The 26,613-nt window shown below is 49.9% G+C and overlaps 2 protein-coding genes across 4 annotated transcripts; both read left to right on the top strand.

The window, feature by feature from the left end:
• The first annotated feature begins 149 nt into the window (after positions 1–149).
• LOC122368914 (AH receptor-interacting protein-like) lies at positions 150–4,556 on the top strand. Of its 2 annotated transcripts, XM_043343233.1 has the most exons (3): positions 331–346; positions 863–864; positions 2,992–4,556. In XM_043343233.1, exon 3 carries the CDS (start codon positions 3,000–3,002, stop codon positions 3,966–3,968), a length of 969 nt encoding a protein of 322 aa, XP_043199168.1. In that variant the 5' UTR covers positions 331–346; positions 863–864; positions 2,992–2,999; the 3' UTR covers positions 3,969–4,556. The 2 variants fall into 2 exon arrangements, with proteins under 2 accessions (XP_043199169.1, XP_043199168.1); XM_043343234.1 differs by lacking the exons at positions 331–346; positions 863–864 and adding an exon at positions 150–272.
• A 2,901-nt stretch (positions 4,557–7,457) lies between these two features.
• On the top strand, positions 7,458–26,111 carry LOC122368912 (glucose-6-phosphate 1-dehydrogenase-like). 2 transcript variants are annotated; one of them, XM_043343231.1, is made up of 12 exons: positions 7,458–7,699; positions 16,277–16,374; positions 18,179–18,325; positions 20,548–20,765; positions 22,391–22,549; positions 22,848–22,973; positions 23,174–23,267; positions 23,632–23,757; positions 24,080–24,170; positions 24,475–24,680; positions 24,996–25,156; positions 25,398–26,111. In XM_043343231.1, the coding sequence occupies exons 1-12, from the start codon at positions 7,624–7,626 to the stop codon at positions 25,498–25,500; spliced, it is 1,605 nt and encodes a 534-aa protein (XP_043199166.1). In that variant the 5' UTR covers positions 7,458–7,623; the 3' UTR covers positions 25,501–26,111. The 2 variants fall into 2 exon arrangements, with proteins under 2 accessions (XP_043199166.1, XP_043199167.1); XM_043343232.1 differs by lacking the exon at positions 7,458–7,699 and adding an exon at positions 10,978–11,120.
• The last annotated feature ends 502 nt before the right edge of the window (positions 26,112–26,613 follow it).

Here is a 26,613-nt window from a genome sequence, read left to right as displayed (position 1 = left end):
AGCAGTTTTTGTTGCTTTTCAACTGTTATTATGAACAAAGATGAATAAAATAAACATCTTTAGATATATTTTGAGAAAATTCGCAGTATTGGCTGTTGAATCACTTTCTGGCACTAGAAAACATCCCCTTTCCTCTTTTTCCTTTTTAGTGACGTCAGAAATACATTTTTTTGTTCCCAAGCCTGGATCTTACTGCATTTTGTCATCCTTGATTAATCTGTACATTTCTGGCGCGGGCCAAGCGCGGGCCGGAAACTGAAAAGTGGGGGCAGGTAGGAATAAATTTATTTTCTCAGTACCTACTACCTATGTCATTCATTTATCTTTAATTTTATGTGATTTGTCAGTGAAAACAACGTTCAATGGAGAAGTTTGACTTCAGGAGCAATGAACCTTGAAGCAGAATTTCACCGCGCTTACCTTGCCCGCTTCCTTTTGACCATATGACCTTGACATCGACATTGACGTGATGCCTCCCCAGCATCTCGTTTCAAAGGAAATATACCACTTGTAACATGGGTTTGGAACTAGAATAAATGTTTTGTAAGCTTGGGCTGAGACTAGTACAAATCAGGAGCTTTTATTGCCCAACGATTACCCTGCCCTGCCCCTGGGCATAGATAGATTATTTCTTGTTCCGAAATCTGCCACACACAGGAAATTAGTGCCGTAGCGAAGGATGCCAAGAATACAGCCACCTGTTGCAGAGGCCAGCATCAGCCAATCATCATGCAGTTGGTATTGGACTCTGTCCAGAGTCCAATACCAACCGACCCAGAGTATTGATGTATTGAATGGTCGGTTTTACCATGATCAAATAATTAAATGTGGTAATGAAATTGACCAATAACATGACAGTGAGATGTATTTTTATATAACAAAATAGGGCCAAAAATATAGAACCGGATAAGGCCGAATATAGTTCTATATTTTCGGCCTTATTTTGTTATATAAAAATGCATCTCGCTGCCATGTTATTGGTCAATTTCATCACCATATTTGATCGAGAGTATGATTGGTCAATGTGAAATAGGCTTCAGCCACTGCAAGCAATATTAAGCCTCTATATTAATACTGATGGAGTACCTACCTATAGTTCAACATAGTAGAGCAGACGTTACACAAAGGTTTTCCAACCAAGGAGAGGCGCTGTAGGTTTGTAGATGTAGGTTGTAGGTTTGTAGGTTGTAGGTTTGGTCATGTTAGGGAGGTTTGTTTTGGTTTGGTTAGGAGGAAGCATCTCCAGGTATAGCGCCTCTCCTTGGTTGGAAAACCTTTGTGTGACATTTGCTCTACTATTACCTATAGTTCTAACTTATCAAAATAATTTGAAAATTCCTTTATAATTTTATGCATAACAACTTGTAAAACTGTTAAAAAACTGATTTGAAGAAAGTGGTACTTGGTAGCCTGGTAGGTAGGTACTAGGTATATTCCCTTTAATGTTTGTGTGCATAAAGGAAGGGCATATTAGTAACTCCCCAGGCCCAGAGAATATATTATAATGTGCATAAAATTAGACTATTATTGAACATATCAGTATATCAGACCCAACTGAAAGACCCAACATGCAGGGTGCTCATCATCATGGCAGCACAAGGCATGTGGTGTACCATGAAAAATTAAACTTTAAGGTTTTTTAAATCTTTAATTAGATTTCCCTGTTATATTATTTTTTTATTTTTTTAGAGGGTCTGCATCATGGGAATAGCCTGGTCATTATTTGCCTGCCCCAAACTTCATATTTTGCTTTCTTAGGCAGTAGTTCTGGCAGTAGTTTAGGCAGTAGTTCATTCTGATTCTGCTATTCTTGGTGAAGGCACTGAAGTATTTGCTCTGATACTCAGCTTCAGTTTGCTCTGTTTTGCTCTGGAAAGTAGAATTTATTTTCTTTGGTCATCAGCTCTCAATTACTTTTGATGCTGTAGAGGATGAAAATAATTGATATGAATCTGTCAGTTCCATGCCCTGCCAAAACACTCAACTTATGCTTCCCATATATGCATTTTTCAGATGCTTTTTCTCAGATCTTTGACTTAAGCAAATATGCTTTGACTTATACTAATAAGCATATTAAAGGAAATAGTTCACTTTTAACATGGTGTTTCCGGTTTTGAACTGGAACAGCAGTCTCGAATCTTGAGCTGAAACTAGCACAAATCAGGAGCTTTTACGGCCCAAGGATCACCCTAGACGAAGATATTCCATTTCTTGTTCCGCAAAGAGTGCCTTGCAGAGGAATGCGTGCCTTGCTGAGGAATGCAGCCACGTCATCGTCAGCCAATCAGCATGCTGCTTACAGCCAAGACGCGCTTCCGCGTCGAATTATCCCAGCGCTCGATGTCTCTCGGACGGCAAAGATTCTACGCCGTCCGGCCAATCCCGTTCAAGGTCAGCGGGGGCTCGGCTGCGGCTATGGAACGTGATTGGCCGGACGACGTAGAATCTTTGCCGTCCGAGAGACATCGAACGCGGGGTATGACTTTATATAGAATATACCCCGCGTTTGATGTCTCTCGGACGACGAAGATTCTACGTCGTCCGGCCAATCCCGTCCAAGGTCAGCGGGGGCTCGGCAGCGGTTATGGAACGTGATTGGCCGGACGGCGTAGAATCTTCGCCGTCCGGGGGCGGGAGACATCGAACGCGGGGTTAGTTCTTCCCATATTAAAATACATTTTTTTATTAACAGGTTTTATTTTATTTTTCTGATCCTTTTGAACATAAAAATTATAAATCCATTGCAAAGAACTAATTTTTAGAAAAGTGAACTATTCCCCTTGAGCAGTTAAACATCTACCTTAGACTTACTTGAGGTGGAGAGTTGGAATAGTACCTACCATCCTCTTCACAGGGGATGAATGCCCTAACTAATCATAAAAGTGCTAACTTTTTGACAAAGATATGTCAATTACTTTGTTTACAAACAGAACTGCATGGTAGGTATCAACAAGAAGGGATGAGTAGTACCTATTCCAACTCTGCCCTCAGGTTTAACGATGGACCAACGCGTGAAAAAGCGTGTGCTGCATGCCGGCCGGGGCTCCCTGTCACCATTCGCCGACGGAGACCGGGTCAAGTTTCACTTCCGATCGGAGACGACAGATGAGGAGCCGGTCTTACTCGACGATTCGCGCAAATACAAGCCCATGGAGCTGATACTGGGGAAGCAGTTCAAACTCGAGGTGCTCGAGGCGTGCGTGAAGACGATGCTGCTGGGGGAGGTAGCGGAGTTCACCATCGACAAGGCGCTGCTGCACGCCTACCCGATCGTGGCCAAGACGCTGCGCGCCGCGTGGGACCCGGCGCACAAGCCGCCGCCGACCGCCTCCGGCTGCTGCGGGATGATGATGGCCGCCCAGCAGCCGCAGATCGGCTACCCGGACCTAGACGGCCTGCTCCAGCGGCCACAGAACCTGCGCATCGTCATCGAGCTGCTCTCCGCAGAGGCCAAGAGCGACTACGAGCGCGAGTCGTGGGCCCTCAACGAGCAGGAGAAGCTGGCCTCTGTTACCGAGCTGCGCGAGCGCGGCAACGCCCTCTACCGTGACGGCAAACACGAGGCGGCCGCTGAGAAGTACGCCGACGCGCTGGGCCGTCTCGAGTCGCTGATGTTACGAGAGAAGCCGCAGGACGTGGAGTGGAACAAACTCAACGAGCTGAAGCTGCCGCTGCTCCTCAACTTCGCCCAGTGCAAGCTGCTGGAGGATGACTACTACGCAGCCATCGAGCACTGCTCCACAGTGTTGGAGGCGCGACCTGACGACGTTAAGGCGCTGTTCCGGCGGGGCCGTGCGCGTGCACGGGTCTGGGAGACTGAGGCTGCACGTGCCGACCTGAACCGGGCGGCAGAGCTCGACCCGAGCGTGGCGGCGGCGGTGCGCCGCGAACTGGCCGCACTGGCAGCCAGAGAGAAGGAGAAACTCGCTGAGGAGAAAGAACAGCTTCGAGGGAAGATCTTCACATGAAAGGCTGTGAGCTTCCGTTTTGTGTGTGTTATGTGTCGGTATGTGTCAAATGTCAATGCGGTTGCGTGTGTTGAAATAGGTCTATGTTTATATGTATGCATGTGAGTTTTGCGCGGAGCATAGCGGCCAGAAGAGCACATTTTTGTCGTTCATTTGCAGAAAATTATGTCATACGCATGCGTACGTCGTAACGTTGTCCACTTTAACTCGAAATTGCTGCATTGCATATTCAATTTTTAATTTGACGTGGTGATGTCCTTGTGTTTGGACTGGCAATGCTATAACACATTTGGTGTGTTGAGTTTCTCACCTGTGATACTATATGTGAGTACTGCATCTTTGACCTGCATTATCTAAAGCGTTGGTATTTGATTGTTTTCATGCAAAGCAAACTACGCTTATTCTTGGTTTCTAAAGTCAGTTGTGTGCGGAAGTTCATTACTTATTTGCCTTAGTAATGGCTCCTGACTTAACAGTGCCATGCTTTATGTTTGCCAATAGTAGGCTAGCATTGATTATAAGCTTATTTGTTGTCACTAGTTGTTTTACAATGGTCAATGCAGATATAATAAATGCACAGAACTGTGACTCTTTTGTTTCTAAGTAAGTTCCTATCATTGTATAATTTAATATCGTCGCTTTTCCTGATCACCTGTGGTGCCAGCTTCATTTGTAAATATCAAAGTGTTGTTTGATCTGTCTCTGAACACCGAGGTGGTCCATTATCATCGATGTACTTCAGCTTTGCTTTGAAACATCCCTGAAACACGTTTCCGACATTGAGCTCAAGAAACATTCAGCCTGTTCTTCGTCTGTTTGAAACCCTGGATACTTATGAATTACTGGCGGCAAATTATCCAATTTTCGACCACTACACACAAGGTGGCTGGTGGGAATGCCTGCCAAAAATAGAGTACCATCTGTCAGTAGATATTACCCGATTTTGAAGACCGTGTCTGCGAACCAAGCTTTCATCCTCGTAGGTTCAAATATAACCAGTCCGTTTTGGCCCCGCTGCGTCGTGGTGCATATGCACCGGTTCGACCGATCATCGATGTATTTCGTTGCCCCCACGACTGCGTTCCCCGCTGGCCGGCCGCGGTTGGGGGCAGCCCGGTGCTCCGAATCGATCCGTGACCACGCTCAGGGCCGGGGACCTGGACCGAGGCGGCCAAACACCGCCGGACAGTGTCAGTCGGGACAGCGCAGGGGGAGGGCGGAGGGAGCGGTGCACGCTGAACGGGATCTTAGGAGACATAAGGTATGTGTGCCAGTGGATTCATCGATGTCAGCTTGATTGGTGAAGGTGGCCACGGTATGGTATATCGATGTATTCACGAGAGTCGTGATTGTGACTCGTGTCAGCTAGGGGCCGTAATCGTATCTACTAATGCATTAACCTGCATCAGATGCACCGTTAGATCAGAGCCTGCATTTGCAGGGCCCATGCTCATGATGTTATACTTTCTCTCGTTCATCCCGACATATAAGTGCATGGAGCGGAGGCTGAAGTGGAGCTGTTGTAACGGGCCAAAGCGATGGCGTCACGTGTGTCGATGACGTCACTCCTTAGCGTGACGCCAGTTCGTGGCGTGACGCGACGGTGCTCGTCACGGTGGGTACAGTGCGACGCCTCCCACGACCCGGCGGTGCTGTGGTGGTGGTAACGCGCAAAGCCCAGTAACGCTCGCTACACATCCACCGCCTGCACTGTTTGTGTGTTTTAGCGACTGCCAGTTTTTGTTGTAGTCAGTCTGTGTTTGTCACAGTCTGTGTTTGCGACCATTCGTCTGTTCGTCCGTTCAACCGTCTGTCTTCCTACATGGATGTGTGTCCGTTGTCAATTGTCCGTCTGTGCAACCATCGTTCTCTTGTTACAACCGTTAATAAAACCGTCAGTCGGTCCGTGCAATCGTCTCCGTGAATACTGCCGTCCGTCCGTCCGTACATCCGTCCGTCCGTCCGTACATCCGTCCGTCCGTCCGTACATCCGTCCGTCCATCCGTCCGTCCATCCGTACAACCGTCTCGATTTCCGTGCCAGTCCGTCTCTCCGTGCGTGAGGCCGAGCTGCAGCCAGCCGCGTGGCGAGAGTTACGCGTGCGTCGGCCCACCGCAGTCGGTGGTCGGCCACCGGTGTACCGTGACGCGGCAGCCCGTAGCCGCGGTGTTGCGTGTAGATCGAACGTGTGTTGTTTGGTGCGTAAGTGCGTGACTGTGGTGTGTGGCGCCACACGGTGAAGGTGGATCCTTGGAAGAGCCTTTGAACAACAGGTGCTGGGTAGTGGGTTCCCTGGCTGTTTGTTCCCCTGAGCGACAAACTAGGGCTTGTAGAATGTGCTTGTTAGTCCGAACCGGTCTTGTATTGAAAAAAATCGCTATGCATACTTGCTGATTTTTTCACAAGCGAGCCGCATGACTGCGCTGACGTCTGTGTCTCGTGTCCTCAGGTGAACTCTAGGCCACTAAGCTGGGGTCGGTACCCAGCTGCCTCCAGCCAGGCTCGTCGCGGCCCCAGACACCGGCCGTCACTTCCAACAACAACAATAACACCATGGCGGGCACGACTCCTTCGAGTGACACCATCCGAGGTGAGTTTAGAGTCGAGACTTTCAGAAGTCGGACGCAGAGTTATTACTACCCTTACCAATTATTCCAGACTGGCTCTTGAGTTTCCATAGAAGACAGTCTCTGAGGAAGGTTTGTGCACAGTGCACACTGGCCTTCTCCATGACTCCTCGTGGCTATGTCCGTTCTGTCTAACGCGTCGGGCATCGCCCCTCCATTCACTGAATTCCTTCCGTTGTCCATTTGTCCCGTACCATCTGTCCATTCTTTTCCCGTTCGTTTCCCGTCTTTCCGTCCATCGCGTCTCGTCTGTTCTATCTCGTCCCTTGTCGCCACCCGTCCGTCCCGTCCCGTCCCGTCCCTTGTCGCCACCCGTCCGTCCCATCCGTCCCTAGTTCGTCCGTTTCCCGACCTATGTCATCACCCCGTCCGTCCCGGTAGCGACTGCGGCGTTTCTGCCTCGTCTCCACCGGTGCGTGGCAGCTGACGTGATGGCTCCGGGCGAGTGAAAGCCGCTCATCAGAGCCGAACCGAATACCTATAGTTCCGTGGACCCGTGGCCTGCCCACTTTTTGCGCTACCTTTTCCCCTTTGTGTCGTTTTTCTTACTCCTGGGATCGTTGAGTGCAGGTTCCTCGGGTTGCAAATGTAAGAACATGGTTATCATTATCAGGAACGGTTTGGGCAGTTTTAATGTGGCGAAATTATGCGTAGCGACCTTAGGGTTATTTAAGGGTTATTTTATCGACCGAAAGAGTAAAAAAAAAACGGGGTTTTGAGCTCGGTTCAGTAAGGTGTGGCATTATTACGAATATGAACCAAATGATGGAAGTCGATAGGCATCCGTGCTACCTAATACATTGTTATTGTATTTGCCCTCGTCTCGCGGTGCACGGTCAGTGGTCACTCGAGTGGTCAGTCGGTCCGTTGCGGTGCAACGTGGCGCCGGTCGGCCACCAGACGGCTCTGGCGTCTGCACCGGTGGCGGGGGAGGCGAAGGTCAGCCGACCTAGATAACCGGCCGGCAGTTTATCGCCGGCTGTGCCCGAGTGCTGGAGTGTGACGAGAGGCGACTGAGACTGGAAGCCATGGCCGAGACGAGGCCCGAGACGAGCAAGGAGCTCACCAAGAGGCTGCGCAAGTTCTGGGAGGAGGTGGCAATGAGTGAGTCGGCGGGGCGGGTGCGACTGTGGGCTGTGGCTGGACCACGATTCCGTCGGGTAGGGTGCCTCAAAAGTCGAGATAACAAACACGGGGTCGTTGAAGAGCGGTCCCCAGTTACTTTCGGGTCCCCAGGGAACGTTCTTAGTAGAGTTTGCTTGAAGTCGGGAACCTGGAAGTGAATCGGACCCTGGCCGTCGTCAAGCTGTGATAGCTAGCCTAATGCCTAGTGTATGCTTACCTATTGCGCCCTGTTTGCACCGGCAGATCGAGATAACAGATACGATCAGTTTTGCCCTGAGGTTCCCAGCTCCTATAGGCCCGAGAACAGTAGCAATGTAATCGCTAATGCATGCTTTGCCTTGACTTGAAAGCTATGTTCTAACCAATTCTTCACAAAATAGGACGAAACGTATGGATGAAGAATAAATGTTTAACCACTATTCATTCCGTTTCTCTCCCCTTCCCCTGCCGATTCCTTGCCTCTCTCGACTGGCCTCGTGGTACAACTTATGGTGACTTCAGAATCGTGGTTACGCCCCTAGCTGATGAGAACGGTGGCTGCGCTTGCGTCATTTGGCACTTTCCTGTGACCGCACCATTTGTAACATCATAACAGGGTGTTAATTGCATCGTCACTCATAGTAATGACCGCTTGACGGAAACCGTACGAGTCTTCAATCTCTACAGTGACGACTGCCTTCTTTTTATCAGTTCATTTTAGTTATCAGCGCACGATCAAATAGTCTGAGGCAAACGTGTTGAATCTGATAAGAATGTGGAAAAAGCGAAGCACGGTCGATGCTTATCCGTGCGAAGGTGACTCTTGGCTCGCCTCAGTGTGCTCAGGGGCCCCGGTCGGTGACGTGGAGACCTGGCGTCCCCTGCGTCACGGTCATACCCACTCGGTCTTGACGGCGAGGAAATTCCTCCAGTCCCCGTCTTCCCGGAAACCCAGGGAGCTGGTCGGCGGCGGGGCGGCGGCGTGCCGTGTGGCTTGTAAAACAACCTCAGTGGGCCTCCCTAGCTCATGGTGCACAGTGCACACATCATTAGTAGTCTTACTATCGTCTGAGGAGTCAACGTTATTGTGTCTACCAATGGCCAGCCTCGTAGTCAGATCAAATCTATAGGCTTCGAGGGCGGGCGAAACCAAACCGCTTCACTGGCTGGGGCACTGCTATAGTGAATCGGATTTCCCCTTTACTTGCCCAACTCTCAAGCGAGGATGAATGTTTCTCCCTGAGGCCTAGGCCAACTTTGGTAGTTTAAAAGTAGATTGGGAGAAAACAGCAGGTGCTTTGCATGCTGGTTCACATTGCATCGGAATAGTTTAATTCCAGAAAAGATTGTATTCACCTTTCACACCTACCCAGAAAATATATGCAGAGTTGCTCGCTGCGCAGCTCATTAGCCCAACAGACTTCCCTGGCAGATGAATCGCGAACCGCGCCGCGGTCTTGTTGGGTTTCCTCGTTCACACCCGGCGCGTGTCGGGTCAAAGGTCAGGGGAGTTACTGGGTCACCGGGGTCCCGGGTCAACTGGCGCCCTGAACAGGGTGGCCTCAATACTGGAGCGTGGGTGGGGCGCTGCCTGCTAGTGGGCCGGACGCCCCGCTGGCCGCTGTCAGCACACTGCTTTCTCTACAGGCGGAATGAAATGAGGGAATGAGACGTTTGTAAGCTTGGCATCGGTATTCCTTGCGAGTTTTCCTTGCGAGAAAGAGCAGTCTGCTATATTTCACGGTGGTCTTTTCCACTATCTCTGCACATGGATATGGTAGATATCTGATCGTATGGAGCCTCTATCTGGAATATTGTGTGATCATAGCTCTAAAATGACTCCGGAATCGGAACTTTGGAATACTGATGTGAAGTCCTGTAGATTATGGATACGGTTTATGATTGTTGTAAGGTGCGGTTGCTAGCCTGCAATTTACGATTCACCGCTGTTGTTAGTCGGGCTATATATCGAGCTAGTTATCGTGTAGATAGCCCATGACCTGACGGCTGACATGCATACCAGAAAGGCATGACTTTTTTCGAGAGATCCACTGGTCTCATCATGTAAGATTACAGATCTTGTCAACAAGACTCATGAACGGCATCAAGGAAGATATGCTTGATAATGCGTGCGTACTGCGAGTGCGATCCGCCCAACAGTCCCAACCCAAACTGTCTAGTGTCTACCGTTATAAATTCCCACTCTAGCCCGTGTAAACCTTCACGCGTAGCCCACCCAGTCTTCAGTCTCACCGACCAGCCTCACAAATTAAATTACCAGCCCGTCTTACAGTTTCACAGCCTCCCACAGTTCCACCAGCCCGTCCTTACCGTCCCACTGTTCCACTGTCGCCTGTGCGCCGCCGTCCCAGCTGTTCCCGCGTTCATTAGCGACCACCGGGCCGGTCGGCCGGAACGCCACTTTCTCTTTCGTCGCACCGGCACTTCGGAACTGCGGTAAGTGCCTCTCGTCGATCAGTGCCACTCCTCGACCAGTGGCAGATAGGCTCATGGACCAAGGGTAGTACTAGTGCCGTTTGTCGACCATTGCCAGCTCGTCGACGAGACCACCTTTTGCTTCGTGTTGACCAGTGCGGTGTCTGTCCAGTAGCATCTTCTGGCTGCACCACCGGCCTGCTCTCCTCACACATCAATGTCCTACTCCTGTCCGCAGCGCCGGCCGTTTAAATCCACCTATAGACTGCAAACATGGCCACAGGCGCGGCACGTGCGACAATGAAAAGCAGCGAACACGACGCTGTCTGCATATTACTACCAAACCGGACGGATGTCGGACCATATCCGTCCACATCCGACCGCGGTCAGGAAGACCGGTAGCGGCGCCAGAGGAACGTGGGTCGAGCTGTCGGTGGCTTATAGAGCTGCGGTCAGGGTCGAGTGAGGGATACCGGATGGATTCCTGAAGCAATCATTGATAAACCCTATCAATATTATTAGAGTTAACTGATTGCTGATACCCACCAGTCAAGGAAATCCATCGTATACTTGCTGATGCCGAGGGCGACCATCGAAGAATGCGGGGAAGGAGGACAACAATCCATGGAACTTTGATTGAAACTTCTCGAGAAGACTTCTCTATCAAATTCTCCGACTGCGCCGCCGCCGCAGGACCGCCAACGCGCCTGTCCTTCCTGTATTATCGCCTATCGTCGCCGCGCCGCGCCGACTCCGACTCTGGCCACGGAACCACTCCTTCATCCGGCGGGTCACGTGACCGGACCGGCGGCGCCGCTCGGTGTGTGTCTGCTGAGTCACGTGACTGTGACGTTGTGGTCCGAGCTGCGAGTGCCGGTCCGTCCCGTCCGTCAGTCGAGGCCGAGCCGCGGGTCGGGGAGTGTCGTGCTGCGATAGCGTGGAACTTACACCGGTGCAGACATGGCAAACAACGGTACACCCAAGGGTAAGAGGCGGGACGGAAAGTGTCATATTAACAACACATCTCTGCAGGGGCGGATCCAGAAAATCTCCAAGGGAGGGGCCATTAGAAACCAGGAGGCCCCCCCCCCCATAATCCCACCTGTTGGAGGCCCCATCTTCCCACTTGTTGGGCCCCCCCCAAAAAAAACTGCGTCTATTGAGCTTATCTAGCTGTTCAGGCAACATCTCAACATCTGTGCAGGCTTGGAGGCCCTCTGTGCAGGTTAGGAGGCCCTGTAAAAGTGGTCATCTCTGTGAGTATAAGAGACCTCCAAGTTATGAAAAGCAATCTTCTAACAAAGAAGTCTTCTCAGCTAGTCTTCTAAGAAATAACTAAGTGGGTAGGTTAAAAAAAAACTCATCGGATTTCGGCCACTTTATTTTCAGGAGGCCCCCTTTTCAGCTTTTTAACTTTTTAACTTTTTATTTTATTTTTGAAAAAAATCGGCCAAGGGGGGGGGGCCATGGCCCCCATGGCCCCCCCCCTTGTATCCGCGCCTGCATCTCTGGAAGACGATAATAAGTTTCGTAACTAATGCATGACAAAAGGAATCGGCCAGAATGGGAGTCAGAGTTACTCTGATAGGCAGGTATCGGATTGTAGCGGTTGTATATTTACTCACTCATGTTCGTAAGGGCCGCGTCGCAGCACCGTTGATAGTAAGGTATCTCTACCAAACCAACACACAATGACATTCAGTAAAGGTATGCTAAAGTCTTACGTAAGTCGACAGCAAGAGGCCGTGCAATGCAATGCGCATCTTTACAGCACACCGGCATGAATGTATTCTGTTGCATCTTTTAGAACAGTTCTGCCCCAGTCCATTCCTTCACACCGGGCCTTCTAAGATTTTTTAGCTCCAGGGAGCCGGCCTGGGTATGAATGGCATATAAATATATGGGCGGTATTTCAGTGCTGCGCCCGGGCAGAAACGCACACACCGATGCGTCTCTCTCCGACGTCGGTTGCACGGCCAGACTGAGCTGTCGGGGGAGATGAATGTGTGGTCATACGTGGTGCCGTTTCGGTTATTTTATGGGTATTGTGGGGCAGCACAGTGGTTTTTAATTGTACCTACATTTCACCAGCACCCGTGTTCGAGGATAAACGAGTCGAAGGCGTAAACAATCTGAGTCACAGTAACGTTCGTGACCAAGAGCACCCGTACAGGCCTTCTTCCTCCACCAGTTGATTTTAGGTATTGTTTGGTAAGCCGGGACCAGAATGTCTAAACCAGCACCTGTTGCAACAGGAGTTCTGCCGAAGTGATCCGACGACTCGACCAGAACGCAACCGGAATGGCCCGGCCTCACCTGTAGCCTGTTTGTTTCACGCTCGCCGCATCTAAATGCGCATACTAGAAGGCGACACGATGGCCGGCGCTGCTTCACAGCTGGTGCGAGCAGCTGTGAGGGCACTGCGCGGCTGGACGAGAGCGCTAAATTGAGTCCCATCAGGAGACAGGGGTGCCTCCGTGACTGCCCATGGGATGCAGGCGCGGCGCGATGTCAGATGTGGCCTGACACGTGCCAGCCCACAGCCACCGGACAGACAGCAGAGCATCAGTATTCGGCCGACCGTGAGGAGACAATCAACCACACACATTCATAGCGTGAGTGATTGGTGAAATTTGGTGAAACAGTAGAGTGATCACAGGTCAGTAACAAGCTCATCGGCTCGATGGCTGGCAACTTGACGGAGCTAACTTGACCGTCATTTGTTCTTGAAGGCATAATCGATGCAAGAAGCCAAACAAGTGCACCTCCGGCTGGGCTCTTTGTTTGAATGCAGAATAACACTACAGGAAAGCTGTTTTCCAAGCGGCCGACGGCCCGACTTAGAAATGGATCCGAGCCGAGCTGCTTTGCAAAACCCAAGAAGGTGAAACCTTACAACAAGCAGAATGGAATTTAGAAACAGCTCTCTGACAGCTAGAATAGACACGTGACGGCAAACGGAGATTACTTTACCTCTCCCTCATTCTTCGCCAAATCTTCATCCAGGTACTTGGCTACATATAATGAACCAAAACAGGAAACATGCCTTCCTGCATTGCCGGTTGTTTTAAACATGCGTTTAAAGGGACCCTCCCACCTTAACATTAGATTTGAGTTGAGATAGCCAAAATGGGGTCCCTGGCTCACAATTACCGGTTTCGGCACTCACAACATCGAGAAATGCCTTAAATCGGAAATATTGAATTTCAAAATTGCAGCATTTTGATTCAGAGGGGCTAATGCTTAGGAATACCCCTCTGAATGTGTGACGTCAGCGCAAATATCTAACGATTTTTAAATGTTTGACTAAAACGTTTCGTAGCACGCGGTGGTATATGCTATTTGCGCGCAACATCTGCCGCAAACGCCGCACTTCTAAAATAAAGTCGCTAGAAACAGCGGAGATCCCAAAAAAGTAAACAAAAGTAAAAGTCAAATATCTTGAAAACCGGTGAATATTTTTCGGTGAAATTTGGTAGATATTCGTTTTCGCTCTTTCTGAACCGAGCGACATCACTTTCATGCAATTCATAAACTTTTTTGAAGGTGGGAGGGTCCCTTTAAGTATCGATTTCCTGCACGTCTCCGTGATGTGTGCCGGTGCCGGCCGTGACCGAGCAAATAACAGTGCAGTGACTCATCTGATTTGGCGGCAGTATTTGCTCCTACCGAGCTACGCTAAGCCCACTCTCGAGTGGAGGGCGAGTGGTGTCATGGGTGTAGACTGTAGATGGACCGGCGACCGCGACTCGTGCTATACACACATGACCTGCCCTATCTCTCCACATGGCCCGTAAAACGGCAATTCATCGTTATTCATCGTTAAACGAGCCCGGCCAGGTACCGAAATGACCTATCGATCAACAGGGCCTCGGTCAAAGGCCGCTACATGTGAGCTCATCCCGTAGGATTAAACTAGAGGCAAATGAGTCATTTTACGTTTGACATTAGTCGAAACTAGTTCTGGACAGAAAGTAAAACTTCCTCTGTTCTACTTCTTACTTTACTTGTTTCATCGTCATGGATGATTTGAAAATTTCAGCTCTCTAAACCTCTAAGTATAATTCAATTCGTCTCAGTAGCATGCTGGATCGATCAGTTAGATGTCGGAGGTCCAATTATTATCGCATTAGCTCAGCAGGCGCTCTGCCGCCGTGACTGGTGCCTGGTTCGCTGTCTGAAAGTCAGGCACCAGGGATGTCAATTGTCAATTTCAGAGCTTTGTAACCTAAAGCGAAGCTGATGCCTTCGTTGTTAACTATAGAATATCGGGAAAATATTTCTTTGACCAACGGATTATAAAAAGGAAGCTTTTTCCTAATTTTCACTATTTTAAGCGGTTAACGTTTTTATTATTTAACGGTTAGGTATTATTCAACGGTTATTTATGTGTTTACTGTTTATTTAGGCTAATTAACGGTTGACAATTTTACTCGTAACTGCCTATTTCCGACGTTGTAACTTTACCATATTCATGATTGCACTGCTTTGTATTCTCCGTTGTGTGACTTTAAAAAGTTTCTCATTACTCATAGCCATGGGAAAGTCCTGTTGGCATATATAAATAATAGATATGCAATGTCGAGCACCATGCTCCACGGATATCTGAGGTCCAGCTGATATTTAAAACCGGTTATATCACCAGCATAATGCCCTCCCCGCCCGCATTGTTACGCGGCTTTGCCAGCTCCGGTGCGATTTGTCGTACAACCTGTAAGATAACTGCACATACTTTTCCTGTTTTGCTTTCCCATGTGTTATGATCGCGGGTAGGGACGGTGCTGCGCGCTTGGGGCTTGGCGGCTGTTGCCGAGTCGAGTCAGAAGCATATCCTGTGGATATCCTGACCTGTCTACCACACTCTCACGCTGTCTCAGCTCCCCTCACCCCGTGTGTCTCTTAGGGAAATTTATGGCTGACCCGAGCAGCCCGAAAGGTCGTGTTCGTGACAACCGTGAGCATTTGTGACTGTTCTGTGAACGTGCCTGTGGTGCAAGCGCATAAATTGCGGCCTCGGCTGTATGCAACGCGAGAGCGTTGATCCACTTATTTCGAACAGGCATGCTAGCGAAGTATTCGCCTTTTCTTGGACTGGTGATCCCTGGTCAGGCGGATGTGACCCTGGGCTGACTCCAAGGGTCCTTGCGTGACAGTATGAGGCTGCTGCGACCGCAGTTGGGAAGGGAACCCATATGCCTGCGTTGGACGTAAAAACACCTCCGCCGGCGGCCAAGGCTGATGGACCACCGTGTTTTTGCTTGTCTGGCGGTTGTACCGCTTGGAAACCGTGAATTGAAGCCGCTGAGATCAACGATATATCATGTGTTTATAAAAGTACGGGCTGGATGCTGTGCTCGAACGTGGTTCAAAATATGGAATGAAACTTGCCTGATGCCTCGTTGTTTATTTTAGTGGTGAAACTTCTCAGAAAGATCATGTCTATTTCAAATTATTTCTTTAAAAAATGATGCCCCAAAATAGGCTTGTCCTAACCAGGTGGTGATGCATTTCTGTTCAAGCTGGAGCGGCTCATTCTATTCTCCAGCCGTAGATCTAAGTGATGCTAGTTCGTGACACAAACACCGCGCCTCTCATCGTGACTCAACAGACGAGAGACTCACCTCGCAACTGGCGAATCAGCCCATCACGGCCAGCGAGCGTGATGTTCTTATGTTTAGTTATACAGGGTACATACCGCCACATTGGCTCAAATAAGGTGGTAAACTTTCGTCGTCGAACGTAAAAATAAACGATATATCGCTTACAATGGATGTATCTTGATGTGCAGCGGTTGTATTTACATGAATATGATCCTGCAAATACTGCCCTAGAGCAAGTTTCAGGCAAGGAATGTCAGACCATGCTAAACATCGAAATGGGATGGTGTGCTCCGTAACACTATTGGTTCCTTTTCAATGCGCAAGAGCCACGCTTCACAGCTATCTATGACTTACGTGCTCCTCGTTCGTCATATATTCCACATCGCTCGTAAACCCCCGCTCCAACCAACCATACGAGTGCATATGTATGTCCCATTATAAGTACCGATACGTGACCATGTGCAAGACCGTGTGTGGGTAAATCGTTACATGTGTCGTGTTCCACCGTCTAACGCTCGCCGCTCGTGCATCTTTGTTGCAGCGCCGGAGTCGACGCTCGAGATCTTCCGTGAGAGTTTGGCAGGCGAAAAGGAGTTTGGCCGCACCGTGCCACACGTGTTTGTCATCCTCGGCGCATCGGTACGTTTGCATAGGGGACCCTCGAGCCTCGAGGCACCGTGTCGTATGATGGGCGGACATTGTTCAAGTAGTGATTTACCTTGTGGGAAGTCTTCAGGTGTGTTGGTGGCATAAATACCAGCCCGATGGGCTGTTTTGTCTTGGCGTGAAAATATGAAACCGTAGGCAGTACATTGCACCGTGAGTGCACGATGACATACATTTTCACAGGTCATTCCGAGGTGCTACGGTGCAAGGTATATTATTGCTTTGTGCTATAGCTGGTGGTGATCCCATTCAACATGAAAGAGCGTGCTCATGAAACACCGTAAGCCGTTACGAACCAGCGCATGTAGCTCACGTAGGTAATCCATTACCGTAAACGGTGCTCCCTGATCTGTTGTGTAATCCAATGAGCCTCATTGTATCGTGATCGGTTATAACGCGCAGCCTCGGGACGAGAAAGGGCGCTTTGCCCGAGCTGGCTTTTTATGAACTTAGTGTGATGTGTTATGTTGCATGGAGTAACATTTACCTTATCGCTTACGGTACAAGATAATCTCATCAAATCTTAGTGAAATAGTCTCTCGGTTATTTTACAACCACAGTAACTTTAAATGAATATTGTTTGACCCGCTGGCGCAGCTCAGCTCGGCAGCTGGGCAGAGGAGAGGAGGACACGGGTGTCTCCCGTACTCTGCCTGACCCGCACGCTGCGGTATCTTACAGGGAAGCCTAAATTTGCAGAGGGTGGGCGCACGTTTGCAACTTGCAAGTGTCGGCCGTTGGGCCCCTGAAATTCGGGTGTTGTTTGTCACTTGAACGAGTCGTCGCTATTATCTAATGTCATCTATTGATGACATCAGCGATTAACGTCAAATGCTAATTAATTATCGATAGATGCATGTGGCTAAGTGAAGGATAGCTACACCGACAACATATTTTTAGGACTACCGAGATACCACACCATTAAATCAACAAGTAGAGACGGCCAACGAAAAGAAGGACTGTACTTCCTGATTATACCGGGGGCTAAAACGATTCCAAACCAGCGTTGTCGAAAACCTCGGGTTGGCAAAACCAATTCTACCTGGTGCATTGTCCCACCGCCGACGCTCTCACCGCCAGAGTTATTTCCGCTCTGAATAACAATATGACTGCAGTGAGGTGGGCGAAATTGGGCCGATGGGTTTGACTGGAGCCGTCTGACTCCCCACGATGGCATACATGGATTGATCAGATGTCTGTGAGCGGGCGTGGGGCCGCATTACCGCCGATTTACATGCGTGACATGGATGTAGCCGGGCCTCGCCCCGGCCCGGTTATGTCCTACCTTCAGTGAGAGTGGAGCGGGGGGCGATGGATGGCCAGAGGTGCGGCTCCGGCTGCTGTAAATCTGACCCACCCCTGTTACTACTGACATACCTGGTCAGGTTGCCTCATCAGCTGCAGCAGTAATACCCCGGTCTGGTATGCGGTTTACAGCACCCTTACTCTATATCAGTCTAGATCTGGACCAGCCATGTTTAAACATATTGTGTAACGCTGATACTAGAGGAAAGAATAAGCCATCCTGTTCTCTCCGTCGCTCTTGCTTTGGCTCATGATCATAACCCTTTAATGCACTAAGACATAAGGCAGTGTTTGGCTTTCTGACCAAAATTCAGCCTAGGTTATTTTATCTGGGAAGCGCTGACCTGCATTATTCAACAGCTTTGATGAGTTACAGACTATTTCGCACTGAGTATCTAGGAGCGAGTCTTGCTATCAGAAGTCCACTTGCCGCTCGCACCGGTCTAACCGTGGCTTCCCTCTCCCCCACCAGGGCGACCTGGCCAAGAAGAAGATCTACCCGACCATCTGGTGGCTGTACCGCGACAAGCTGCTGCCAGAGAACACGGTCGTCATTGGCTACGCCCGCTCCAAGCTGCAGGTCAAGGAGATCCGCGACAAGTGCCACCAGTACATGAAGGTAGGTGAGGCAGACATTTATCACGGATCGCGGTGATCACGGACAGGTTCTGATTGGTTCAAATTTGATTTTTTGGCATGACGGACAAAAATTCAGCCGAAAATTTGTGATGGGTCCGATTTCATTTCTATAACTTTCATCAGTTTGGAATCGTTTAGAAGTCACCTCCCCAGTCCATGTGCTGTACGTGAACGTCCTCCATCTTGTGTACTCAATGGTACACAAGCCTCATGCCCGAAGGTCACCGACCAGTGGGCCGGGCACTTAGGTGACGGTGACTTGCACCTTCTGCGCCGCTCGCGCGCTCGTCAGAACGCTCCCGAGCGCCGCACTGGTCCGCCGGTCACCGTGACAAACTGAGATGACACGGCTAGTGCCGTGGCCTCGGGGCTCAACCTGCCGCGATTTCGTGATGGATGCTGTGGTGGTCACCGGCTGAAGAATAACCCCGGTTGGGTGGAAAGCAGGCGCTAGCAAACAAGCAGTGTTATAGTGTTATCAAGTAGTGTTATAAGAGAGCCTAAGCATACTGCAGTTCAACAAGCCCATTTTTCTAAAGCATGTATAATGTATAGCATCATGACAATTTAATTTTAGACTTAAATGATATTTACCTAAGTAATTTCCAAAAAGGCTTGTAGCCAGGACTATTACTAATCCAGCAAAGCTGAAACATAATCTATGTCATTCCTAGCAACGTAATACAGCGTTCAGTGATTCGGTCTCGGTTACTTGCAGGCTGCCACCGTTGCTCCCTTCCCCAGCCAGTCTCAGTCCTCATATTGGAACGACCCGAGTGGAAGCGGGGCGAAAGTCTAACGAGCTCCAGCGGAACTGATAGTGTCGTTCCTGGGCGTAAAACGAGCTAGCTGTTCGCGGGAGCGGGACCTTGAGCTATATCGAAAACCGTGCAGAGCGCTCTCAACTGTGCCAGTGATTGTTCATTGTTCTCTGTTACACCATGCATTTGGTATACGTCATGCGAATAATATAAGAGCCTGCGTCTGGCTGTCAACCACTCAAGGTCAACTTGCAGGAATTCATGAGGATATACATTTTTATAACGCTTGTTTCGTAAGTTCTCATTCGTTTTGAGGCATAGTTTCAAATTTGAATAGAATACTTCGTGTTTAGGATCTAGGTTCATAAAAGAAGGTAAGGGGGCGCTGCGAAGGCACAGTCTCCTCAGTTTTATGTCGAAAATGTCGCATTCTCATCACTTACCGCTGTGTCCGCACCAACCAATATCCCCCTCGCGTCTGACGACTGTCCCTAGCTGATTACTTTAACCCTCGCATGTGTGCGGCGTTTGCCAGCTTCTAATGTGTAGGGGGGGGGGGGGTCGGTTGGACCCCCTTGCCGTTTGGCCCCTGATTGAGCTAGAGCTTCGCGGAAAAAAACGAGCGTGTTGCCCGTGACGAGAGGAAGCCGATGATACCCAATTTTAAGGTCCTAGGTCATTGGTTGACCTTCCAGGTCAGGTCAATGACCCAAAGTCGGGAAAATCGGGACCTATTAGAAAGTCGTAAAGTGTGGCTGCTAAGGGGTTTTTCGGGGTGCTGATCACGAATATCGTGTTAGTTTTGATCACAGATGATGTCTTTAAGCATTTAGACCAGGTCGGGTCAGGTCAGGTCAGGTCAACCAGTAGGCGTCGTGACGGGTATTCGTAGTACGTGTCAACCGCCTCTGACAGCTTCGTAACATGTTACGAAGGCACCAAAACTGCTTCGTAAATGTTCAAATGGTTGCTAAATTCGAATTCAGCTCCAAAAACTAGCCTAGAAACATGTAAAACTCGAAAAAGTGAACCGAGGTCACCCGAGGTCACCAAAGGTCATTGACCTGACCTGACATTCAGGTGACCTTGACACCCACCCTAATGCATGGGAGTAACATCAAATCACATGTTTGAACGTTTGAAACCACGAAAAGCTTGCAAACGCGCGGCTAATGCGAGCCGACATACGCGGAATCACGATTCCGGCCAAACATGGTCTCGGAAAAGAGGTCACAGGTCAAAGGTCATTTGGGTCAGGGTCATGAAATTTCCAGGGTCGGTGTAAAATTGATCAATGCGAGGGTACTGAGAGTTTCGTCGCGATCGACCGCTTTTTACGCGAGTTATTCGCGAAAAACCATGGGGGGGGGTCCATCCGACCCCCCCCCCCCTACACATGGGAGGGTTAACCTCCCCCCCTCTCCCTGTCCCCTCTTTCCAGGTGCGTCCCGATGACGAGGAGCGTTACGAGGCGTTCTGGAAGGTGAACCAGTACGTGGCCGGGGGCTATGACGACCCGGCGGCGTTCGCCGGCCTGGACTCGGCCATCTCCGCCCTGGAGACGGGCCCGGCCGCCAACCGGCTCTTCTATCTGGCCCTGCCGCCGTCCGTCTTCCAGCCCGTCACATCCAACATCAAGGCCAAGTGTATGGGCAAAAAGTGAGTAAGGTGGCTGGGTGATCCCGGATGGTCCCGGGCTGGGTTTTTCATATGTCTTGGCACTCGTATCTGAAAAAGTACCGTGCCTTACCAGCCGTAAGTACCGAGACGATTCGAAGAACAAAATGCGTTTAACCCTATTCCTGGCGGGGGGGGGCCTCAGGAGCCCCCCCCCCTGAGGTTTTTTGGTTATTTCTCCCAAACGCGCTGAGCTAGGAAGCTCAAATTTTCTGACTTTTCCTATAAGGCTTCTACGCAACATGTCTGAAAATTTTGAGTTGATCTGACCTCAGGTCAGGTCACCAGAGGCGGTTTGGTGACCCTACCTCAGAAAAGTTTGCAATCACGCCAGAGCTAGAGTTTTTGACCGATCAATTTCTTCTCTTCAGGCTTTAGTTAGGGTACCAGTATGTGCAATTTGTATATCTCGGAATTTTGATATCGGTGACCTAAGGTCAGGTCAATTTCGCGACCTCCCCATTATAAGTCAATGGGGGAAAAATCAACTCCCTGTTTTTACCACTAAAACGGGTCGGAATGGCCCCATATACCATACATGACTTCATATACGATCAACCTTCACTACCTTGAGGTCTGTTTTGCTGTTGGGCAGCTGTGAGGTCATGTGACGTCATCAAAGGTCACCAAAGGTTTTTGGCCAATAACTCCGTACAGGAACAAGATACAGACGCGTGGATGGTCTCATTGTGTTCAGCTCGTCAAGACGCATCGAATGATATACATGATGACCTCGAGGTCACGTGACCTGAGGTCAACCTTTGACCTTGACCTTTTTCGAGGTCAACATATATCATTCGATGCGGATTGACGAGAGGATCACGATGATGCCCTTAGTTTGTTCCTATCTTGACTAATTCGAAAGTTATTCGAGAAAAACTCTCTCCATATCTAGCGCCGCCATTTTGACTTTTTCGACCCCTGTGACGTCATCTTTGACCTGACCTGAAAATGACCTTTGTAAAAATTGTAGACCTTGTCCATGTGTATCCGATGCCGTTTACCGCTTGTCGCTATCTTGCTTCGTTCTCGAGATCTCAGGGGGGGGGCCGAATCGGCCCCCCCCCCGCCAGTTTCTTGTCCCGGCGGAGCCCGCCAGGAATAGGGTTAAGGGGGTCTAGCATCAGCCAAAGCACCTTCATTTCTGCACCTACATGGTGAGGCACAAAACGAGGCGGTATTTGATCAATTTTCTGCTCTTGCCGTATCGCTCTATACGGGGTGGGTAGAGTGTGGGGTGCTGGGTCGACGTAACAGGCTCCAACCACACCCTGCCAGCCTCCCGGGGCGCGCGGTGGCAGCAGCCTGGCCCCTCAGTAGGGCGTCGATTTGGCGTGCCCGTCGCGGACGCTTTCTCTAGACGCTCCAGTTGTTTGAAGTCAAGTAGCGGTAGCCGAGCGTGGCGCCACCCAGGTTCAGCGTGGCGTGATAGTACATGGGCTCCTCGCCAGATGTCGGTGCGCCCTTAGCTGTTTGATGGACCGAGTGCTTATGTGACCTTGATGAATCGGGAGTGCTTGAGCGGAGCGGGACGAACAGCCGCGATGCCGTTTTCACCTCACCTCATCCTTATCAGAGACCAACTATAGCCCTACTCTTTCCGCCAGGGGCTGGACGCGAGTGATCGTGGAGAAGCCGTTCGGTCGCGACGCGGCCAGCTCTGCCGAGCTCTCCAACCACCTGGCGTCGCTGTTCAAGGAGGAGGAGATCTACCGGATCGACCACTACCTCGGCAAGGAGATGGTGCAGAACCTGATGACGCTCAGGTCAGTCGACGGTCCGGTTCGATGTGGGGATGTAATGGCGATAGATATCGGCTATTTTATGCCGTAAATCTCTCTTGTTGTTTGGTCGACTATTCGTGCGCTCATTTCTCTGCGTATGTATCATTTCTGTTCACCTTTTTATTTTTTGACCGACCAAAGTATTCTCGTATATTTTTTTCATCAACTTCTCTTAGAGCGAGGCCGAAAAGCGTAGCTAGCTTCCATCCTGTTACCGTGTGGCGTGTGCCCTTTTCCAACCGGGGCCACCCTTCATAACCCACCTTGCCTCCTACGACAGGTTCGGTAACGTCATCTTCGGTCCCACGTGGAACCGTAACCACATCTCGTGCGTCAACATCAGCTTCAAGGAGCCGTTTGGCACGCAGGGCCGCGGCGGCTACTTCGACGAGTTCGGCATCATTAGGTGGGTGCTGGCTCTGCAGATGGCGATCGGCCTTAAGTGGCCCCCGATGGAACGAATCTTGACGTTATAACTTCGCCTTTTTGGACACAGCTGTCCCTCGTTCCTCTGCTGTGCTTGCACGTAAGATAAGATGTGTCCGTTTCTTTCTAAACTTTTTGGTAGTCTTGCCTGAAGGATACCTATCATATTTTGTGTTCCAGGGACGTTATGCAGAACCACCTGTTGCAAATCCTCTGTCTGGCAGCCATGGAGAAGCCCTGCTCCTCCAATGCCGACGATATTCGCGACGAGAAGGTACGTACCACGAGGTTGTTTGTGGTGTTCGTTGTTTTCAATCAGCCCAATACACAATTACACATGGTCGAGAGTAAATATAGCTTTTGTATCCAAATATCTGTATTTGTGTGTCATAGATTTCATCCTTCCACTCAGAAACGTATGGTGCTATCGGTTTTTAATCTTGTTAGCTGTTACCGATATTTTCTACCAAATGCGCCACTAGGAATACATCTGCTCTTGTTTTCACTTCGATTAAAATAATGCACCTAGTCTTATCTCGCGACGTTCCTAATGAACGGTCCTACTTTCTCGCTGCTTTTAGATAGCAGTGTGCTACGTGCTTCCCCATGACCCCTAACCTGTCCGTCCTCGTCCTCAGGTGAAGGTGCTCAAGTGCACCCGGGAGCTGGAGATGAAGGACGTCGTACTGGGACAGTACGTCGGAGATCCCCAGGCCGAGGGCGACGCCAAGCTGGGGTACCTGGACGACCCCACCGTGCCCAAGGTGATGACTGGCCTATGACTGATCATGGATATTTGAGCACTCCACACAGACCTAAGCGCTCTGTTGTCATCGTCGAACCGTAGTTTTGCGGCTCATTGTCATTGTAGCAATATAGCACGTAGCACCACCACAGTGGTCTCACTAGCGAGCATGATGAGCATCTCAGGAAAAGTAGTTGAACTTCATAACGCTCCTATCCATCGATTTTACTCGGCCAAGCCTCCCAGTGCGACGGCCAGCGGAGCTGCTGCCATGCTAAACCGTACACACACTTAGCGTGACCCGAAGTGTCTGACCTTGTGGTACCCCTTGGCCACCGCAGGGCTCCGTGACCCCGACATTCGCGGCGGCGGCGCTGCACATTGACAACGAGCGCTGGGAGGGAGTGCCGTTCATCCTGAGATGCGGAAAGGGTAGGCCTTCCCTTGGTTTTTGGCTAAGAGTGCGCTTTGTAGTTGTGGCAAGACTCATGAGACGTAGTTATGACAACGGTGTTGATATTGCCAAGACTGAACTATGAAACTTGCCTCACTTATTCTCTTAGTTCTCAACTGTTCGTTTTAAATTCATGTTATCATTCATTAGTTCGGCACTTTAACAACGTGAACGTCACTAGCATCCCCCTAGTTCGCCACTTTGCCTAGTCTGCCGACCTTACCGAGCTCAGCATATCGACCGCCACTGACAATTAACACACTGCCCCCTATCTACCCACAGCGCTGAACGAGCGTAAGGCCGAGGTGCGCATCCAGTACCGGGACGTGCCTGGGGACATTTTCCGCGGCCAGTGCCAGCGCAACGAGCTGGTGATGCGCGTCCAGCCCGGCGAGGCCGTCTACATCAAGATGATGACCAAGAAGCCGGGCATGACGTTCGACATGGAGGAGACCGAGCTGGACCTCACCTATGGCGCCAGATACAAGGTAAGTCAGCTTCACTCACAGCACAGATACGGCTGGGTCAGCTGGGCCTGAGTTATTGACATATGTCACAGATATAAGACGTATTCTGTTAGATATCTCGTCCTGTTACGCAGCGCACGACAAGAAATACAATGGCGGCTTTATAACTTGTATGGCGGTGTTGATATCCATGCTGGAAGGTGCAGTAGAAAGGAGCTGTGATCAAGACAACACTTTGATTGCAATAGTCTGATCAAGCTGCTGACGGGTTGCCATCCAGGTGTGCATAAAAACTCGTTCTTTGGCTGACCATCCTCATGTCTGTCTCATCCACAGAACGTGAAGCTGCCGGACGCCTACGAGCGTCTGATCCTGGACGTGTTCTGCGGCTCCCAGATGCACTTTGTGCGCTCTGACGAGCTGGCAGAGGCGTGGCGCATCTTCACTCCCCTGCTGCACAAGATTGAGAACGAGAAGCCGGCGCCCGTTCAGTACAAGTGAGTGGCGACATCTGTCGAGCAGTTGTGCTAGGAAACTTTACCGGAAACTCGGCTACTCCAAGCTTGATTTATGTTCGTTTCTTTTATGTTTCGTCTAAACGGCTAAAGTAATAAAAGGAAAAAAAATATTGATCACATTTTGTTGTTATGAATTTAAATTGAGTCAGGCTATGAACATGCACGATGCACATATGCCTGGCACGTTTTCAGTCATTTTGACACCGCATCTTCGTTCCAGATATGGCTCTCGGGGACCAAAGGAGGCGGACGACCTCAGTGCGCGGATGGGCTTCAAGTACACGGGCACCTACCAGTGGAAGGGTGACAAGGCCAACCTGTGAGCGGCGCAGGCCCAGGAGACGCCGCTATGTGAACCCGACCGACTTGTGATACGAGCTGGTGGAAAGGAGCCGTTTTTCTGAGCGATCGTTTTTATCCTCAGGGCGGTTGTCACTGCGCACTTCTCCCATGACATCAGCGCTGGTCTGAGACGAATTATAGGTAACGACGATCATGCACAAACCGAAACCGAAAGCATTCCAAACCAGCCGCGGTCTAACAGTGTTTATTGTCCGGTTTAGACCATTCCAATTGGCGGGGAGGGAAGGCAGATATCGCCGAGCTCTCCCTGTATTGACCACGACTAGGCCCGTCCTCAGCTTTCAACTATACATTGTCAGTGGGTTGTGAAGTTGTCATTGGCAAACAGCGCGCGTCTCGTAGTCATTGCATGTTGTTTAATGATCTGGTCACTCTGTTGCACTCAGTTGTCATGTGACAGAGAGGTCATGGATAATCATAGCCGTGGCGTTGATTTGTGCGTGGCGGCCTGTCTTGGTGACTTTGCCTGTCCTCCGGTGGTCTTTTCCACTAGCTTTGTTTACGTCGTATATTGATGTTTGTAGCGAACATTCCAGAAATATGGTTTTTGCCAAATATATCTATCAACACTACCGAGGTTATTGTTCAGCAGACTAAGTTTTGTCTGTATGTTTGGGTAGGCCTCTGGATCTATCTGGGTATCTCGCGAAACAAGACCTGTGGGCAATATGATCACGGATACTCCAACTCCGATCATCAGCGCTCCTCGCAGCGCAGTGGATTTAAATGTTTTTCTTTTCTTTTCATCCGGAGATAGAAATAAGTGTGGGCTGTTTTTGCTGAGTTATGCGTAAAGTACAATCGCACCCTCGGCGGTAGCGTTAGCTAAATGGAAATTCATTCATCCTCAAATCGGAGACAGTAGGGGAAGTTGGGGCAATGCCGGAGTTGGGGCAAAGCCGAAATTCGAGATATTTCGAAAACCGTAAGACATGGATGCCACCTGTCAGTGATGCTCTGAAGCTTAAGTGACTACAATTATCGCATGTTTGTTACGAGTCGTCATTCGGAATACTTCGACTGTGAGGGCGCCAAGAGCGTTTTCAAGGTACGTTTCCCTTGTACTACATGCG

Source organism: Amphibalanus amphitrite, unplaced genomic scaffold (assembly GCF_019059575.1).
Source record: "Amphibalanus amphitrite isolate SeventyFive unplaced genomic scaffold, NRLGWU_Aamphi_draft 000989F_arrow, whole genome shotgun sequence".
NCBI classification, from domain to species: domain Eukaryota; kingdom Metazoa; phylum Arthropoda; class Thecostraca; order Balanomorpha; family Balanidae; genus Amphibalanus; species Amphibalanus amphitrite.
The sequence above is the reverse complement of the archived record's forward strand: the minus strand, read 5'-3'. Positions and strand labels throughout refer to the sequence as shown.

Bases quoted from the DNA above. Each gene is read 5' to 3' on its own strand.
- LOC122368914 (XM_043343234.1), top strand. From the start codon at position 3,000: ATGGACCAACGCGTGAAAAAGCGTGTGCTGCATGCCGGCCGGGGCTCC.
- LOC122368912 (XM_043343231.1), top strand. From the start codon at position 7,624: ATGGCCGAGACGAGGCCCGAGACGAGCAAGGAGCTCACCAAGAGGCTG. The intron at 23,268-23,631 runs GTACGTACCACG...CCTCGTCCTCAG, and splicing joins ACGATATTCGCGACGAGAAG to GTGAAGGTGCTCAAGTGCAC. The intron at 24,681-24,995 runs GTAAGTCAGCTT...TCTCATCCACAG, and splicing joins CCTATGGCGCCAGATACAAG to AACGTGAAGCTGCCGGACGC.